The sequence below is a fragment of the Aptenodytes patagonicus genome, chromosome 1 (assembly GCF_965638725.1).
Source record: "Aptenodytes patagonicus chromosome 1, bAptPat1.pri.cur, whole genome shotgun sequence".
Lineage (NCBI taxonomy): Eukaryota > Metazoa > Chordata > Aves > Sphenisciformes > Spheniscidae > Aptenodytes > Aptenodytes patagonicus.
Window position 1 is genome coordinate 40,918,700 of NC_134949.1, and position 19,208 is coordinate 40,937,907.

Here is a 19,208-nt window from a genome sequence, read left to right on the forward strand (position 1 = left end):
AAACAGAACTGTTCTAGCTCCTAAAAAGTTTAGTTTTGAGCAAGATCTTTTATTTGTGAAAATGATGGGTCTTTCAGGCCTAATTTTGTCTTAAAGTGCATATGATAGAACTCCCACCAAGAAAGAAATATGTTTAGGCTGCTTGATTATCAGCAAGTTGCTCTGCATGGACTTGTACAACACCATTAAGTCAAATTCTTCATTATAAATTCAAAATAACTGCAGATATTTATCAGTATGACCGAGTCCAAGACTTGATCTCGTGTGGAGTATTTATAGACATATGTCATTTTACAATATGTGTAGAATGCCCATATTAATAGAGCAGTAAGTTAGAGTAGTGTATAAAAAAAAGGTTTTTTAAAAGTGTAAAGAATTACCTAGGTGGGACTCTTAAGAGTTTAAGAGGCAACTAGATCTGAGTGTAGACATATCATTTTGTGATTACTAACACTTCAAAGCAGTGCCTGAAACTGTTTTATTTTATAAATTAATGTCTCTATGAAGAGTGAGGAAGAAAGCCAATAATAATATAAAACTATTTGAATCAGACCTAACTACAAATATCTCCAACTAGATATATCTCCACACATACATACATATGCATATGCATAAATATATGCACACACACCCACGCATGCACATATATAAGGCTTTTATTTTAATTTTAAACACGGAACATTCCACAGATAAGCAAAACTCCAAGTGATTTTTAGTACATTGCTATTTTTCAGCAACTTAAAATAGGTGTTTTAGTAAAACAGTAACAAACGACTGTTTTATTACAATTATTTTACCTACACAGTAAGACAGTTCCAAATAACTTCCATTTCACAAAATCAAGCAACAAAGCCGCCTTAAATTAATTGCAACCTACATACAGGTGCAAGAAAGCTTACTGACACTCGTGTTATTTCTTAAAATAACCTTGAAGGGAATTAAATACATGTACAAAGTTTTTCAGATTGATCGCAGTATTATTACAGCGGTTACTCAGGCAGAAGTGCCTTTGAAAGTGCATTTTACTGCAATACTGAAGTGCAGAATTACAGATACAATACAAAACAGACGTATTATCTGAATCTCACCGTGATGTGTGTGGAAATCCTTTTAATGCTTCCTTCTGATGTCACTTAAATACCAGTTTTACAGTTCTTGCACAGCAGGTTTTAGTGGAGCTTTTCCTGGTGGAAATTGGCTTGTGCCACCTCCGTCAGCTAAAGTTTCAAGAACTTTCACTGCTAAATTACTTACAATCCCATAGGTAATTTCAGGGCTGCGCACAATCTAACACATAAGGTGTGAATTCGATTTCTTCACATGAATTGTGAACCCGGTTTCTTCACTTCGTACGTGCATACATGTAGAGATGATCTGTTCAGACTATGCCACTGTGTTCGATACGTGGTGTTTGTCAGTGAGAGGTACCTGTCACCAGCCAGGCAAGTGGCCCATGGCACTTATAAATTCTGTTGCCGTAAGACAGACTTTTGTGATAACTCAGGGCTGTGGCTCCCCAACTTTGCTTTAATACAGGCAGGGAGGCACTCAAAGTCCTGACAGAGGGAAGTGCACCGGTCATCTTCAAATTAACCAGACGTCAGTAAAAACAGTGAGAAGATGTTTATCTAGTTAATCAGTTGGAAGTAATTACGGTAGTTTTCTCCCCTAGTTTTTGCATACACAGTTAGTTTGATTTACTAGAAAAGAACAAACCCAAACGCAGAAGATTCCCACTGTACGAGATAACAACTTGTAACCTTTACATTCACAAAACAAGGGCCCTGATGTTCCGGAGCTGTCACTGCCTTTGTTGCTGTCCCTTTGATGCCACCAAAGTGAGTAACAGAAAGAACTCTCCCATGTGGATGTGTCAGCCTGGCACCCTCCAAACTGCCCTTTTTGCTGTCTTATCAAGAATGACAAGATGAGGAACAAAAAAAAGAGAAACAACAGAGCAAATGCCTTACTAAATTAGAGCTGCTTGCATTGCTTGTTGAATAGCTTGTGCTGACAGACAATTATTCTGGAAATGTTAATGCAAATTGCATGGACCAACCTTGACACTTGGAACTGTTGTACCTCTGTGGTATAAAGGGACAGAAGGGGAGAAGATGGGGGAAGGAAGGAGATAAAAGAGAAGTGAAAGTAGTAAGATATGCATGCAAGCGGAAACAATAAATGTTCTAGGTTGATATCCAAGAAACCTTGTCAGCGCCCCTGTGTTGCTCTTACTGAGCGTGTGTTGAAGTTTATTTTTGGCTTGTAGCTTGTAAATACTTTCTGGAACTTGTAATTTATTATCCAGCAATATTCGTTAGGAACTAGTTTAGAATATCAAAAAAAGTCATAGAAAGAGCTTTTTGTGTTACGCGATCAATACAGATAGTGAAATTATACTTAATTAAATTACAGTGAAATGATGCTTTATTAAATGTGCTATATATCTGTAGATCCTGAGGCAGGATTTTAATTTAAGTCTTACACATTCAATGTGTACTGCAGTAGCAAGTAGGCAGAAATAATTTCCTTTTTCGTCAGTGGAAGTTCAGCCTGTTTGTAGACTTCTTGATTTCAGTGCAGTGAACACTTCTGATGCCTACACTATTCAATTTTCCACTTGCTTAAAATCATGGGTAATGAATTCAGCCAATATCACATTTATATCTAATAGGTTCACAAGCACAGTAAAACCAACTTCTTCTTTCTAAGTTGTTTTTTTGAATTTCCAAACAGGAGTAGCAGTAATTTCTCCAGTAATTCTTTGGTGTTGCTTCATTGTACCACGGTAGTAACCTCAAAACTGGGATCTACACAATTTGTGTCCTTTGCGTATCACACAGGAATGTCAAAACAGCTAACACATTTTTCATTATTGATAGTTTGACCATGGTATGTTGTACCGCAGTACACTTCAGCCAATTCCTGTTTTATTATTATTATTATTATTATTATTATTATTATTATTATTATTATTATTATTATTATTATTATTATTATTATTATTATTATTTCTTACCCTTTCTGGTGATACTGGCACTACTGGGATAAAACCAAAACCAGCATCAGAAGTGTAAAAGACACTTGGGAGACCCAGCATAGGAAGTGTAATGTATATGATCCACCATTTGTTGCTCCATCTTGCTGTATCATTTAAACAGTGAGAAAGGAATTTCAACAAATTTAAGATTGTTCTGGGATTAGTGATTTGGTGACAGCATTCTTCAGACACAGAAGTGATGTCTCTAATTGGTTGTATCCTTGGGATCTGCTGCTGGGAATCAGCTTGGGCTTTCCTGGCTGATGTTGGAGTACCTCCCAAGAGTTGGCCTTGCTGCAATCAGAAGGCAGGTGCCTGTTTAGCAGAAGGGCGCTGTTGGAGCCCTCTAGAACAGCACTGCCTTCTGCAGCGCTGAGAGCAAAACAGCTTGTTCTCAGCACTGGCCGTGGACAGCTTCGCGAAAGGAAAGATCAGCTGTCTTTAGCAGTTACTGGATCACACTCATGCCAGGTGCAGAAAGAGTCTCTGCCTTTTATAAGTGGAGAAAGAAACAGTACATTTTAGACCATATCCTTAACTGACAAAAATCTATGATCTGTTTTATCAAAGCCAGCTCAAGATCAAATACACACTGATTTCATTCCAACTGCTTGAGGTCAGTTGGAGTTATTCCAGTTTACACCCTATGAGAATTTGGCACATGCATTTATAAAAGGCAATTAGGCCCTAAAACAAGAGCAGACTGTGTTATATTTGAATTTCCAGCTAAACTGTAAGTAGCAATAAATATAATATACAGCACAATTACGACTTGCGCACTCCCCTCCCCTTTTTTAAAGGAAGGAGAATATCTTTACATTTTGTTCCTTGATCTCTCTGAGCATCAGATTTTTTAATATATCATTTGACCCACGTTTCTTTTTATATTACTATAATGATTACAGTTTCAATTAACATGACAGATTGAAATATAAAAAGATAAGAGTAACATTTAAATTCCTAGTCTAACAAAGTAATTCCTCAAAAACATTTTGAAAGATATATGTTGATATCATCCATTAATTAACTACTAATTAACACAGTAATTAATCACCCATTACTTCATACATTTCTATTGCATTGGCCTAAGAATAATCACTAATAAATATCAAATTGAACTCTTACCTCGAAATTTGAGTTGAATTTGGCTAAAAGTGCTTGATGAGTATCCATATTGTCAAAGCTTTTTTGATGTAAGAAGCAAGAACATTTCGTGTTACCTATTTATAGAGGTATATGTAAGCTGAAGAAAATTATGGTCATAGAAATGTATAAATTATATATTGGCTATATATTTATATAGTTGGACGAAATATATGTGTAGTTGTGTGCTTGTGTATCTTTGATTAAGTTTGACAGGAAACAAAATTGAAGCAGAAGATTCAAGATCAGTAACTCTTCCTTGAACAGAAGCAATTTTTTATATCCAGAACAAGTTGTTTTAGAAAACGATTTGGAAATTTATGCTTTCCTGTTATACTTCCACGTTGTTCCTCCACAAACAACCATTTCCTTTATTAGAAATGGAGATAATAGTTTTTAGGATTGGTACTAGTGCTATTGGTACAACTCCTCAGAGAAGAGGTAAATTACTGGTAAATACAATACTGAGGTAGGATGCAAATGAGAGTCCTATTTCTACTTGTGTCAGCACAAATTTTTCCACAAACACCAATGAGACTAAGATTTCACCACGGATCTTGATCAGTTATTCAGAACAATTATGGCAGTTGGAGAGGCGGATCAGGCTTTTAAGAAAGAAGTTTCAAATTACAAAAGAGAATTTCTTATCTGTACCCAAGGTATAAAAGACACAATCCACGATTACGTGAATTTTAATGGAATTTTCTACATGGCATACTAGTGTTTTAGCACCAAATTCAGGAAGGTTAGTACCACATAGCAGCAGAACTGTCCCAACTGTTGGGGTTTTTCACTGTCGCAGGCCCTCTGTACTTTCAATTTCTATTCACAAAAGCAAAGATTTGTTTCACCAGTCTCTAGGTACTTCTATATAATTCCTTTTCAATTTTCTGTCTGGAGAATTTGTTAGTTGTAGTATATAATGTAGCAAATGAGGAATGAACCATCTGTTTTCCAAGAAAACAGGCAAGTAGAAAGCTGACTGAATTGTGACATTATTGATGTTAACCTACTCATCTTTAAACATACATATATATATGTATAAAACCAAATTCATGATAGCACTCTCTTAGCATGTGCAGCCTTTGCTCTTATTCCTTAAATAAAATCAGCAAACCAGTTAGTGAACAGAAGTAAAATGCAGAGTCAAAGGGACATCAAGGCAAGACAGTAGTTCACGGAATTATTTTTGTAGAAATCCCTCACTGTCTTTGCACAATTGAAGGATGATTTCAGATTGCACTCACACTTACATTCTGTATAGGATATTGCGGTACATGTGGACTGATTAAATATAATGCAACACAAGTGATGCAATGATATGTAACCTAATCTGTATTAAAGGCACCACTGGCACCAGTCTAGAAACATTGAGTCAGTCTGGTATTGCTATTACAGTTTACTGGCATAATAGTAAGAGTCCTATATATTTATCATAAATTTGAGTGTAATGAAGTTCTACTTAACTGTATCTGTTCTGAAATAGAATTACAACAGATTTCACAGGGTTTTCACTTCTGCATAGTGGAGCTTGACTCCTTTTACACTGCTTGTTCCTGTCATATGTTGAGTCGCACCAAGATCCAGAGTGCCGTCTATTCTCCTACGTTTCAGCACCTTGCAAGATTTGATCAGTAACTTGTTCCAGAAAATTCCATTGTGCTAATCCTGTTAGAACACAGCATGAATATTAATTAGTGTAAACGTATGCTTTTTTCCCAAGAAGACTATTATCTTCCTTTCATGTCCTTCCTATAGGTTTTATACTACTAGATTTTGAAATACACTTGTTCAGCATTTGCTGGACTAGATCTTACTCAAGCAAAGAAGAAAAGCAGCCACTAGCCATATCGTACTGTCACTGTCTGCTGCAGACAATGAGGAGTAGCTGGGTTAGATTTGCCACAGCTTCTTTCTACAGTTAGTGGAGAGGTGCTTTCTTTATTAAATGCCACAGTTTATTAGCTGTAGAGAGAAATCTTTTTAGTGTTTCAAGTTCACCTTCCATCCTAGCAGGTAATGAGGAGACGCTTGGTACCAGGCAAGGCTTGTCCTGATGCAGAAAACATCCACACACAAAGCGGTTTTGAGTTGGTGATGAAAAATTACTGCACTAGAAATGTAAAGGAAATAGTTGACTGTGCTCATTCACAACTTCATGTTTATTTGCTTCTTTCTGAGGAAGGAAGTTTTTCTTTTCAGACATGAGCAACAATCAAAGGAAAACAAAAAGAAGTTTCTGATCACTTTCAGAGCTTTCTGTGGGTGTCTCATTAGTTGTGCTGTCTTTGGGAATGTTCTCCTGACTTGGTGACCACCATTTCTCAGAACTCTGACACTGCAGGAGAGGTCAGAATACACCAAAGGGGTAAACAGATGGGCAACACTCAAAGGAGAGCCCAGACACACCTCTTCTTAGATCCAACCATAGGCCATGAACCTGACCTGCAGCACTGCAAGCTATTCCAGTGGTGAGCAGAGATTGCCAGCTGGGCTGAACTGCGTTGAAAGTTATTTTATAAATTGCTGCCATTTGAAAGGATGGAGGCAACATGCTTTTCTCTCAGCTCATTTATTTTACATCTTTTAGAAAGAAACATGCAGTAGTATAAAAGCTTAGCCTATGCTTAAGCCAAAAGTATCCTGGTATCTTGACTCCAACAGTGGCAAGTAGCAGGTACTGAGGGAAGCATGTGTTAACACTTCCCCATAAACTTTTCCAGCCTCCATTAATTTGCAAGATTATATGAAGCAGCATAAGTAAAATCTAGTTCTAAAATAATATAGCTTCAAAAATATGATCCAAAATCAGTAATGCTGTGTATGTTTGATTACTTTTTCATTAAAGAGATGTGATGCATTTGTGCCTGAATGTACTTAATGAGATATTTCTAAAATAATGTCAGAAATGCTGGAAATAAAAGAAATAACTTTTAAAAATTGAAATTCAAAGTTGTTCGAACAATAGAAGCCAGCCGTTTGGTTACGTAAGCACTATAAACAAGCTAGTTCATTCCTGCTCTCAGAAATCATTAACTAAAAGCTGAACTATAGAGACAGATAGTACGTCCATCCTCATCTGTTCAGGGAAAGCGATAGTTATCCATCCAGACTAAAATCACTACCCAAAGTCCATCCAAAGTTCAGTAAAATGCTGGGCAGCTTCCCTCAAATAATTTAGGGTAATGGAAAACAAAATCCCTGAAGTGGAGCAGAGGAAACCCTGATAGATACTTGATGGGTACTACAGTGTCAACAAGGGGATTCATTTTCCCCTATGCCAAGACTGAGAATAGAAACATAGTAATAGCAGGAAAAACCCGCAAGGAAAGCATTAAAAATGGTCAGGAACAAATAAGCCAAACTTAATGGGCTTTGCAGCATGCCTTAAAGAACTGGTGTGCTAACTTTCATCCAAGAATATTGAAAGAATTAGACAGCGATCCCAATGAATCATTTTTGCTGATGTTTACCAAATGCCACAATGCTGGGGAATTCCAAAGGACTGGGAAGATGCTACCGTCAGAGGTGTAAAGAGAAGGTGTGCTCAGGACCCTGTAGTTAGCTTGGGGCAACTAAGTAGCTACAGCTACTCCATGGTCTCATGGAGCGTCTTGGGAATAGATAGGTGGTCTGCCTGAAGTCGGTTCGACAGAAAATCATGAAAAGGGCGTCATGAGAAAGAATTTAATATGGTGACTGAAGGTCAGACAACGTCATTACATAGAAAATAATTGTTGCCAGATGTCTATCTTTTCTGACATTGTCAGTTTGCTTGGTGAGAGAACTACACGGACATACGTGTATTTTGGCATTTGTGATACATTTGATGTAGCCCTCTACTGAAATATGTAGGGCTATACATGATGAGTGTGATCTGCTGCTGCATAAGCAGAGGAGAATCATACAAGATAGTATTAATCACTGTCTGCAAAATTAGTGAGAGCTCTTTCCAAACTGAAAAATATTCAAAGCAGAACTTCAAGAATGACATGAGGTTTGAAAAACTCATAAGGAGTACATGCAGAAGCTGTGTCTACCAAAAAGAAGATTAACATGTGGTTTCATCTGTCTAAAGTGTTTGTACAAGGCATATTTAATAATTGAGAAATTGTAAACTAAAAGGAAAAGAAGCAGAATATAAAGCAAGGGTTGGAATCTGAAACAAAAAAAAAAAGAAAAGAGGAAGAAATTACATCTCACTTTAACAGTGCAGGTAACTATCACTCAGAACAACCCAGGAATGTGGCTCAGCATCCCTCGCTTACAACTGTCGGCTTCAGATATTTCTCTAAAAGGTGTTGGAGCTGGGGCCATGCGGAGGGGTCAGGCTCTTAGGGCGGTATATTGTGGGTGGCCAGGTGATCCAAATGGATCTTAGAGTCAAAATGACAACAGTTTACTCTGAAAAAGTCTTCTCCTGAAGACACACTGACAGAAAACCTGGCCACAAAAGGAAACAGGGAAAAAAGTTACGTGGAAAAGTTTTAGCTGTCAAAGACTAGCTGAAATACAGCCCAATGCATTATAGTCTCACTAAAACCATCCTGAATGTCAGTGAGTAGCATGTACATGTATGGGTGTGTCTCTGTGCTTAGTATTTCTTTCTAAATACATTAGATATGCATTACAGGTACCATAAAAATGTCTTTAAAATGATGACAGTCCATTTTCAAAAAATGCCAAACATTAAGGTTACCACAGAAAGCCATGATGATGCTCTGAAGCTGGGAAAAGTGAGTATTACACATTGAAGCAAAACTTTAAAGCTGTATAGTGTCCCAATTAAATTGCCACAGTCCTGCATTTGGAACAGGGAGGAGCATGCTTGGTAATTGCCAGAGTCCTCCTCCAGGAGCTCTTAAGCAGGTCTGATTTTCTCAACTAGCCCATTTTATGAAGAGTATCCCAGTTCAAACAGGCGGTATGAACATGTAATGTGGTTGGCAGTTTGCACTGCAACAATTATCAAAATTGCTGCACACAGCCACTCTTAAGAAGGGATGGTGGCCTGACAGAGCACCAGCTTGAGTCTTTAGACATGTGGGTTTAGTTCTCTGCTCTTTATCAAGCTTTCCATATGACACTCAAAGCAGTAGCTTATAGCTGTAAGTGAAAACCTCAATACCTGTACCTACTTTTTTTCCATAAAGTTTTGCAGACTCCTCACTTTCTGGTTCATACTAGGCTCATGACCAGACTCATGTCCAGTCATGTCATTAAAATAACAGAGCAAAAGGGTGCTGTGAGGGTGAAACAGTCTTTAGTCTTTCAAAAAACTCATATCATAAACTGAGATCAGCATTAGATTGGTCCTGAGCCTCTACTAGTCTGTTATCCACAAATGGCATTTGCTTTCAGGGACCCAGTCTGGTGTGCCTAACCTAGCACGTACCTGCTTGATCCAGCAACAACCCAAAAGTCATTGCCATTTTTGTTCAGAATGAAAGCTGAAGCTGGAGATGCCCCTCACACATTTGAAAAAAAATGGGCTCAGCCTGTGAGTGCCTCATCTTGGAGCAAGAGTGAGCCAGGTTTGGTTCACTCTGCTTGCAGGAATTCAGGTGCACGTGCCCAATTCTCAGATGTCTGAACATCAGGCTCCAGTGTACTCCAAAGTGAGACAAGCTCAGCAGCTCTGTCTGAAGCTGAGCGCCTCTGCAGAGCACAATTAAATTCATTGAACAGAGAGAGGAAGAGCTGCTTGCTCGGAGTTACAGGTCACATCGCTCAGCAGGTGTGTGTGTACAGGGAAGAGCCTTTTCCACAAATTGAAAATGTCTGAAAAGTCTTTGGAGCTGGGATCTAGAATCATGTTTTCTTTCTTTATGGCCCAATTTTTATTTTTATTTTCTGTATGAGAGAGAAGTGTAAAGAGAAGGTGTGCTCAGGACCCTGTAGTTAGCTTGGGGCAACTAAACTCCAAAGAAAGACAACATTCAAGGGCCAGTCAGTGCTGGATCTTTGGGACTGCAGTCATAAGCACCTGACCTTTTCCATGAACAGTATTGGCAGCTCTGGTGCCTACTTCTGTGCTGCAGGTTCCTCTCTGGCAGCTTGGTACCTAAGGCTGTTTCTGGATCTAGTCCTGTGGTTTGTCCTAAGGAGCCAGAGGCCAAATCAAATGTCAACTCTATTATCAAATCAGCTGGTCTATGGTAACTGTCTGCAATTTTGGTGTGCAGTATCTTAGCTGATGGGAAATACCAATTCCACTTGGCTTAACTTGGTCTGCAAATAGAAGAGGGTTACATCATATCAATCCACATTTGTTGCCAGCTAAGAGCAAACACTATGGCTCTACTTACACAGAGTAATTTGACTGGGAATCTGACCCCTACCAAGTCACTTTTCCAGCTAGGGTACAGGTATCATAGCACATTTGTGCTGAACTGAGATGTCAGGAGGCTAAATGCAAGATGTTCTGGAGTTGCACTGGTGGGGAACACAGAAATGCCATTATTTCACATCAAATACATGATCTCTTTCCTAGGCACAAACCTTACAGAATGCATTCTTTTTTTGTCAGAGTAACACGCTTTACAGTATTTGCTGTAATTACCTAGGTCTGTAAAAAACTTGCAGGTGTTCTGAGAAGGAAGATGCAATAGAAGTAGGGAAAAAAAGCCCTACAAATTTTAGCAAATACAGTTTATGCCAACCTATTACACATCTGCTCACAGGGAAAACTATGATTCCACCAGTACAGCAGTTTTATGTGTAGTTACTTTAAAATGAACTGTGGTCATTACTGTGTGGATATGTTTTGATATTAGTGCAAATGAGTTAAATGTGCACAGACATCGTACATGCACAATTCCAAAAGTGCATGCCTGTAAATCCAATTATTCTAATTGTTGTCAGTATATCTGTATTTTAGTTGCTGAGATTGCTCTAATCCTTAAAAAGAATAATATGAAGAATTAGATGTGCATTCTAAACCATAAGCTCGGTTTGCAATGAAATTGCATTTTTGTCTCTGCAGTCCAGCTGTCAGTAAATCAACTGTACAGTTAAGGGCTTCTCTTTTTTTTTCCTTTAAAAGTGTATTAATAACAAAACAAGGCTCTTAAACTACTGCCTCTGGCATCACTCGCTCAAACATAGCTGTATTGCACTTTTTAACAACCAAATTAATTCCACATGAAGAGAAAAAGTATTCACTCTCTTTCTTTTCCTTTTTCAAACTTTGCAGACGTCTTGCAGGAAATGGCTTGACATACATTCCTAAGGGAGCATTTGCTGGCCTTTTCAGTCTTAAAGTGCTGTAAGTAAACTGTGTGTTGTTTGATATATTTCTGATTTCCTGAATGCTCCAGGGAACTAATTAACCAGTGAAGTTTTGATCAAGTAAATTACATATTTTGATCAGCTCATTTTGAACAATTCAACTGAAGATACATATGAACATCATCAATTTTCATATAGAAAATATCCCAAACACAAAGGTTGGAAAACATTAATGGCATTCTCAAAACAACTTGCTCATCAAGTAGATGTCTCTGTACAATATCAAAGGTAAAAATCGGTTCAGTTAATAGTTTCTTTGATTGTCTCAAAAGTTCTGATTTCAAGTCTAAAACTTAGTGGACTTTTAATGATCACACAAAACTGGGGGTAAATTGCCTTTTCCTTTTCTTGAGAGCCGGGGGGAAAAACCATTATTGTAGAACACCATGTAATTTAAAATGCAGTTTGTATTTCATATCTTGTTCTTTGCGATGTAATTAGCATAAGATAAATTATAAAAAATATGAAAAAAACTGTATTATTTGGAGTAATAAGACATTACATATAGTTACTAAAATTATTAGCAGGCCACATCTCACAATATTTATACTAGAGGGGAACTTTGCCTATGTAAAGTTCACAGAAACTGTAGTATTAGCAAAAACGCCAACCTCCTAGGCAGCGTCAAGCCAAGCCAGATGCTACTGTAAGGGTATACAAAGCTCTACTGAAAAAATATGTAAGTGGGAAAGAAGTATGAAGAGTTTCCCACTCCATCTACTCTTAAGCTGGCCAGCTGTAGCTCTTGTTGGCCTAAGGAGATTTAGGCCTGCCAAAAATTATTTCGTTTACAATGTCCCATCGAATATGCCTCATTTTGAAGGCAGCATGTACTACTTCAGTTTTACCCATATAGAATCTTTTTATATATGTAGGAGTTGGTCCAAACAAGGATATTAGGCTGTATTCAAAGGGAGGAAAAGATTATTTTGGAATGAAAAGTGATTTTTCAATCTTTGCAGGCTAAATGATGTGATATTTCAGAAAAGAAATTTGTCAGGTCATTGCTAGCAACCTTCCATTTGAGACGATTTCATTGGGAAAAATTCAGCAGTTTTTACAGAGATAAAATTTTACTCAAACCAAATCATAAACTCCTCATACAGTTAAAAGTTCTGTTTGCCATAGTAGCGTTTTCCTGAGTAAGGATTTCAAGAGACAATCCTTCACAGCTTTATTGGAATAAGAAACTGAAGCACTTCGGAAGGAAAACAAAATCAGTACATGAGGATGACCATTGCAGAATCACTGGAGGCAATTAGAAGCTCAAGCCCTATTGAAAGCAAATTGGATTTATTCTTTTAACTTCCTCAGCTGCTTTGAAAATCCTGCTCAAAGCTGATGTGTAGCTGTTAACAAAGCTAATATGCTACAGGTATTTGCTTTGAAGAGAACTGGCATTTGACAGGGGCAAGGGAATGGAGTATTTGTGTAGCTTTCCTGTGTTTGTAATCTTGAAGTAGAACCAGTACAAAGGAGGTAAGCTTGGAAGAAAATTTAAAATAGAAGGAAATTATCTTTACTGTGTTGATTCTGGTTTTTGTGCTACTCAAAATGTAGGATGCTGCAGAATAACCAACTACGCCAGGTTCCTACTGAAGCACTCCAGAACTTGCGCAGCCTGCAGTCTCTGTAAGTATACTTGATAAATCAACTTGTAACCTTGCATGAACAATAATATATGATTACCTATTAATTATCTGTTAATATCACTTAATAATGTGCTGAATCAACTTTTTCTTTTAACTCTCTTTGAGCTGCTTTTCAAGAGAATTGTACTCTCAATTAAACATCAAAAGTGACTGATTTCATTCCAGTAATTTCATGACACCGGCAGCTTCTTCGCAGCGTTATAAACTGGTTCACTGTCTGAGAAGACACTCCTTGCCCTGCAATGCTTTCTGTCTGTCAAGAAGAATATGGAGCCTTGAGCACTGGTCTTTCCCATGGTTTCTTGTTAAGATTCTTTACAGGGGAAAAGAAAGCATCCCAAATGACTCCCTTGGTTTTTTTCATTTGGTGTAATTTTTTTCTTTTTAAACAGTATGGAAAACACTATTAACTCATGAAACAAAGTGTACTAGAGGATGCTTAATTATATTCTGTGCTTCAGGCAGGTCTCCGTATTTATAGTTCTTGACTGTGCCGTGCTGACTCAGTCCACAAGCTTCAGTTTTAACAGAACTCCTGCCAGAACTGCTAGACCAGGAGTGAGGATTGGCTGCTTCGTGGTATGAATGAAATTATTTTGCTGTGCTTCTGCTCCATAACATAAGGATGGTTGTACCAGGTCGTGCTAAAAGCTGACCTAGCCCAGTATCCAGTCTTCAACAGCAGATGCCAAAGGAAAACTAGAAGGTCAGGCAAAGAATAAAATAATACTTCTTTGGTAAACTGTCCCAGCTGCCGGAGGTTTGCACTCAGGGACTCACTGAGCCTGTTGTGGCTTCTTTGAATTTAATAGCTCTTAAAGAATTTTCTTCTATGAGTTTGTACGATTGCTTTTTGGGCCAATGTAACACTCATGATTTTTTGTGGCAGCATACCTGCTGATTGGCTAGCCCTGTGTAGCATGGTGAAGTACCTCCTGTTATTTACTTGGAACTTCCCACCACGTTTGATGTCCCCTAAGTGCAGCATCAGGAGAAAGTGGAAACAGCAGTTCCTTATTGATGTACGCCAGATTCTATAGACCTCTGTTGTATCTCCACTAGTCACGTTTTTCAGACGTAGGCTGTTAAGACCGTTTCTCATGTGGGAGCTGTTCCCTTCCTCTGGTCATCCTTGTCACTCCTACAGAACTTTTTTCAGTTCTTACATATTTGATTTGAGATGAGTCACGGAGGGTTCAGACCTGCACAAGATGTTTAAAGTGTGTGCACACCATGGATTTATAGAAGGGAATTATGGATGCTTTTTTTGTTCGCTTTCCTACTAACTCCCCAAACTTTGTTTTGCTTAATTTTTTTAACCTTTACTGAACATTGAGCTGTTATTTTCATACTTATTACAACTGCGGGACCTCTTTCTAGCATGTTAGTAGCTACTCAAGAGTTTGTCATGTAAACTTCGAGTTGCCTTTTCCGTAAGTGCCTCACTTGACACTTCTCTATACCGAAATTCATCTGCCATGTTCTTGTGCAGTCAATTGAGTATCATGAGTTCCTTCTGCTGCACTTGCAGTTCACATTTTGCAACCACAAGGCCACTCTTGCTGTCTCAACACAGGACGCAGTAAATAGAGTATGTTTCTTAATTATCTGCAGAATTCCATTGTCACCTGGTACCAAAAAAATGACTACATTTTCTAAAGTATCTACTGATTTTGAGTGTGCAGCATAAAATATCTAGATGATTGAAGAACATTCAAAATCAGTAGATACTTTAGAAAATGTTACTACAGTGCGCACTGATCACCAACATCACTGGTAAAAGTCTAACGATGACAAGGATAGAGCGAACATCTGTACCAAGCTGTCCAGTCTGGTTAGAGTTAAGTTGTATTGGTTGAGAAATGTACTGTGTTGAACATGCTCTTCCTTTTTTGTGTATAAAGAAGTTCCATCAGAAGGTTAACATCTTTTGCATACATTCAATTCAGCCAAAATCTGAAGAACAGAATAAATGAAATGAACTGATTTTCAGCAAAATTATGTAATCTGTGTATAACTTACCACTATGCAGACACTCGTGATACTGTATTAGCTCCCAGGTTCTTATGTCCATCTTGGACAACATTTACCTCCTTAATACACAAAGCATTTGTTAAGGTTTCTAAAGGTGAAACAGCCCTAAGAATTAATTATCTTATAATTGTTATTTGGTCAGTGCCTTTTTTCTTTATTGACCAGACACAGACTGAAATATCTCAGCCATATACTTTTGAGGTTACAGTTCTTTCCTTTGATCTTTGAAAAAGTCATGAGAAAATGCTGGTCTAGTGACTGTATTAGATTTTCTTTCTGCTAAACAAACAAAAAAAATCTTGCTGAGATCACATCACTCTTTACACATTCTGGACCAAAACATGATAAGCCAAGCAAACAAGAGTTCCTTTGTTGCTCTGAAAGAGACTGTTGAATTTTCAGCACAGTTTCTAAACAAAATGACAGTCTCACTCAGGCTTTGTTGCAAATATTTTTTTCCCTGGGTGAAGACGTTGAAGTAAACCAAACATAGTTTGTGCAGTCTATATAAAGGACTGATATTTTGTGACAGAATTAAAACAGAGGGAAAATAGGAGTGGTTAGTGGAAACCTTTAGACAGCTGTGTAGCAGACCCAAGATGGAATGATACGGGTTCGTACAGAAAAGCTACTATCACCTGAAAGACGATCACCAGCAAGAGACCACTCTGAGGAGAAGAAAACTATTATTCTTTTGTTTGCTTAAACGGGTTTGTGCCTGTCAGATAAAGGTGTGCACAGATTCAATTTCTTTCATACAGTCTAGGAATTTTCTGTTCACAAGGTGGTTCTTGCATTGGTTTCTGATTTACTATAGGAATTATTTCTTGAAACCTTTGAGATAGCAGGAGTCTTTTCAAGAGTGTAATTAAGAGGTTAAAAGCCTTCACAAAGGCAATTCCTGTAAGATAGCAACTTCTTGTATTTATTATGTTTAACTGTGCAGGTGGCATGATTTCTGGAAGCCTCATTAACCCTTTGCTTTAGGTTAGTATAGATGCGAAAAGCTGAAAACAGGTGACAGGACTCAAATCCCTGCCTTTTGTGGTTTTACTCAAGAAAGGCAGTCATGTAGAGGGGCAAGCCATACTAACTGCCTTGCTACCTTAATCAATGTGAAGAGGATTATGTTAAAATAATTTTTATATGAGTATACATATATAATTGTATGTGTGTATATGCACAATATATGGGCATATATATATGCACACACAAGTTTTCCATGTTCAGTCGTAATGCAAATTCATCACAAATTTTTGCACAAAAAAGTATTTCTGGGTGATATGTTCTCCTTATTACCTAGTGCCAGGCTCAAAAATGACAGCAGAGGTATCAATATTGATAGATACATTAATTGATGTTAAATGGCCTGTGGCACACAGAACAAGAACTGATGTATTGTAGGAACGAGCAACAATTTCTTCCACTTTCTTGTCTAAGTTGTAAGATTGCTGGCATGCGGAATGGCGTGACAAGTTTGAGTGATAAATATTCATAAATTTCTTAAGGCTTGATGTAGCTCTAGAATAGATCAGTCTTCTTCAGACAGCAGACATTATGCAATAAATACTATAAAATGAGAAATGGGCAAAAAAGGAAGATTTGTGAATTTCATCTTCAACAGCAAAAATCTATGAGAAAACCTTTACACTGTTGCCTCAAAACAAACAAACAACAATAGGGTTTTCTTCTGTCACTGAAGCAAAAAATAAGATTAAACAATATTAAAATCTTCTCCAATTCTATAAAAGACTTTGTAGTTCAATAGTCAACAACAGTGACGTGCTACTTTGATTAATAAATGAGTTCAGCTACCAGAGCTTGGACAATGATTGTGTAGGACTCCAGTTCCCTTTGTGGCAGGAGGATTTAAGGAAGTAACCAGAACATGTTGATTTTGCGATGTGGTTTTGATCTCCAAGTTCAGTAGAAGGATATCTTCAACTTATTATATGGGCTATAATTTTCCTCTGAAATCTAGTGTGAATACAAATTATCTGGATTACTAGTCCTAACAATTCAAATTGCATTTATTTCTGTTAAGCCAAAAAGAGGAAAATATGTTCGCAGGTACCATGATTGAAAGGGACGAACACACAGTCACTGACGTGTCACAACTTAGATCTTGGCAGCAGGGTTTGAAGTGTCACTTGAATGCTGTCTTCTCTGTTACTCGCCTTGAGCAAATGTATTTCTTTAGAACCGACTACAAGCAGATGGTCTCTGGATTTTGTGTTTCCCACAGCATCAATATCTCCATTCTGCTTTTAAATCAAGAAGCCTTTTAGTGATTTTGAATACACCTGTATAGTCCAAAAGCCTTTTACATATGTATATTGATTTGTTTTTCAAATATCGTTATTAATTAACAGCTTGTTTTCTGTCCAACTTTTTTCATTTAGTGTATGTATTTGTTTACATAGGTATCTTTTTTTTTCTCTAGTGTAATTGGATTGTCATCCCTTATGTATCAGAATTGGCATATAATTTAAGTATTTTTGAAGAAGGGACTGATAAAGCAGGCAATGACATATCAATAATTTTTTTTTTCCCTGAACATGTTAACACAAATTTTATATTACCAGCAACCAATAAGTTGCAGATCTCCCTTTGTGAATGTGGCTAAATAAAGGAGGAAAGCGTAACTGGCATTGCTGATGGAAAGGCAAAGCTTCTGCTATTCTTCCATTGGGACTATTGTAATACAACCCTTTGCAGTGAATATTACAGATGAAACTTCACTCCCTGTTTATTTTCTTGTTTAGACATCATTGTTAATGAGCAGCTTTTACTGCTGCTTTGTCAGACACAGAAATAGTCAAGATCAAGAACAGATTGGGTGCTATCTCACTGTCCACGCCAAACCAGTCATGAAGGACATTTAAAAGCAAGCATTATTTACTGTATCACCTGCTTTCATTCCTGTAAAATTTAAGAGGGCTTTTACTTTAATAGTAGAAAATAGGGCAGAATGCAACATAGCCCGTCTTCCAAAGCGCTGGAAACAGTTGATAGAGGGAAAAATAAACCATCTTTTCTCCCTTGACAACCTGCAAAGTTGGAATTTAGTGAAGCAAATTAATTTGACTTTGCAAGTAACAAGATAAGAAAATAGTATCAATGAAATTTGTTTTAAATTTCCTAACACAATTTGTAAATTGCTTAAATTTTATTTTTAAGATACTTCAGTATTTGTGGACCACCTGATGGTGACACCGAGTTTTACATAAAAGATTATCTAGAAATCATCTCAGATGTTCTTAATAATTGCCTGGCTGGAACAGGTCAGCAAATGGATTTTTCATCTTCTCCCTACTCCTCAAAATATTTGACATTTCAAGAGAAGTTTCCATTCTTAATCCGAACGAAGAGTTGAAGACTTTAAGGGCAGAGAGTTCTGAAATGCTTCCAGTTCAGGCTTGAAATTAAAAAGCCTTTTTTTTTTTCAGAAATGTTAACTTTAAACGATTTTTTTCCATTTTGATGCTTGTGTTACTAATACTGATTTTTAGTTAAAAGACTAAACAACTTTGATGAAATCACATTCTCCCAAGAGAACTGTTTTCATGAAAAGACAGGGACTTTAGTTGTGGTTTTCCATGTCACACCCCATGATAATGAAGCCTACAGAAGGCATTATCCTTCTTAGGAAACCCAGTACCTCAACAGGTACCCACAAACTCCCTGAGGAGGAATTTCCCACAGTTTAAATCAAGGTTGTGTGTACCCATGCAGGTGTCTGTACACATATGCAAAGATGTCTCAAAACTCACCATTGCAATCTCCTCATTTTATTGCACGTCTTAACCATCTGAGCTACTAGAGCCCTGGGGCGCACTTGATAACAGAAGAGTGACTGAAACATGGAGCACTAGTACAATATCAGACCACCCCTCTCAGTCACAGACACTTTTCTAGCTTGATAAACAGCTGGGAGGAAGATGGAGGTGCAAGGTTCCCTAAAATGCATGTGCTACTATTTTATTTGGGTGCAGTCCCTAACTCAACCAGCTGTAGGGCCAGTTGCTTTCAAAGTGAGGTGCAAATAG

The 19,208-nt window shown here is 37.5% G+C and overlaps 1 protein-coding gene across 3 annotated transcripts in view; it reads left to right on the forward strand.

The window, feature by feature from the left end:
• Window positions 1-19,208, forward strand: part of LGR5 (leucine rich repeat containing G protein-coupled receptor 5) — a 91,818-nt gene that overhangs the window by 40,739 nt on the left and 31,871 nt on the right. For all 3 annotated transcript variants that reach the window (XM_076332952.1, XM_076332962.1, XM_076332972.1), the window contains exons 3-4: window positions 11,379-11,450; window positions 13,034-13,105. In XM_076332952.1, the coding sequence (XP_076189067.1) occupies window positions 11,379-11,450; window positions 13,034-13,105 (144 nt within the window). The remainder of the gene's footprint in view (window positions 1-11,378; window positions 11,451-13,033; window positions 13,106-19,208) is intronic.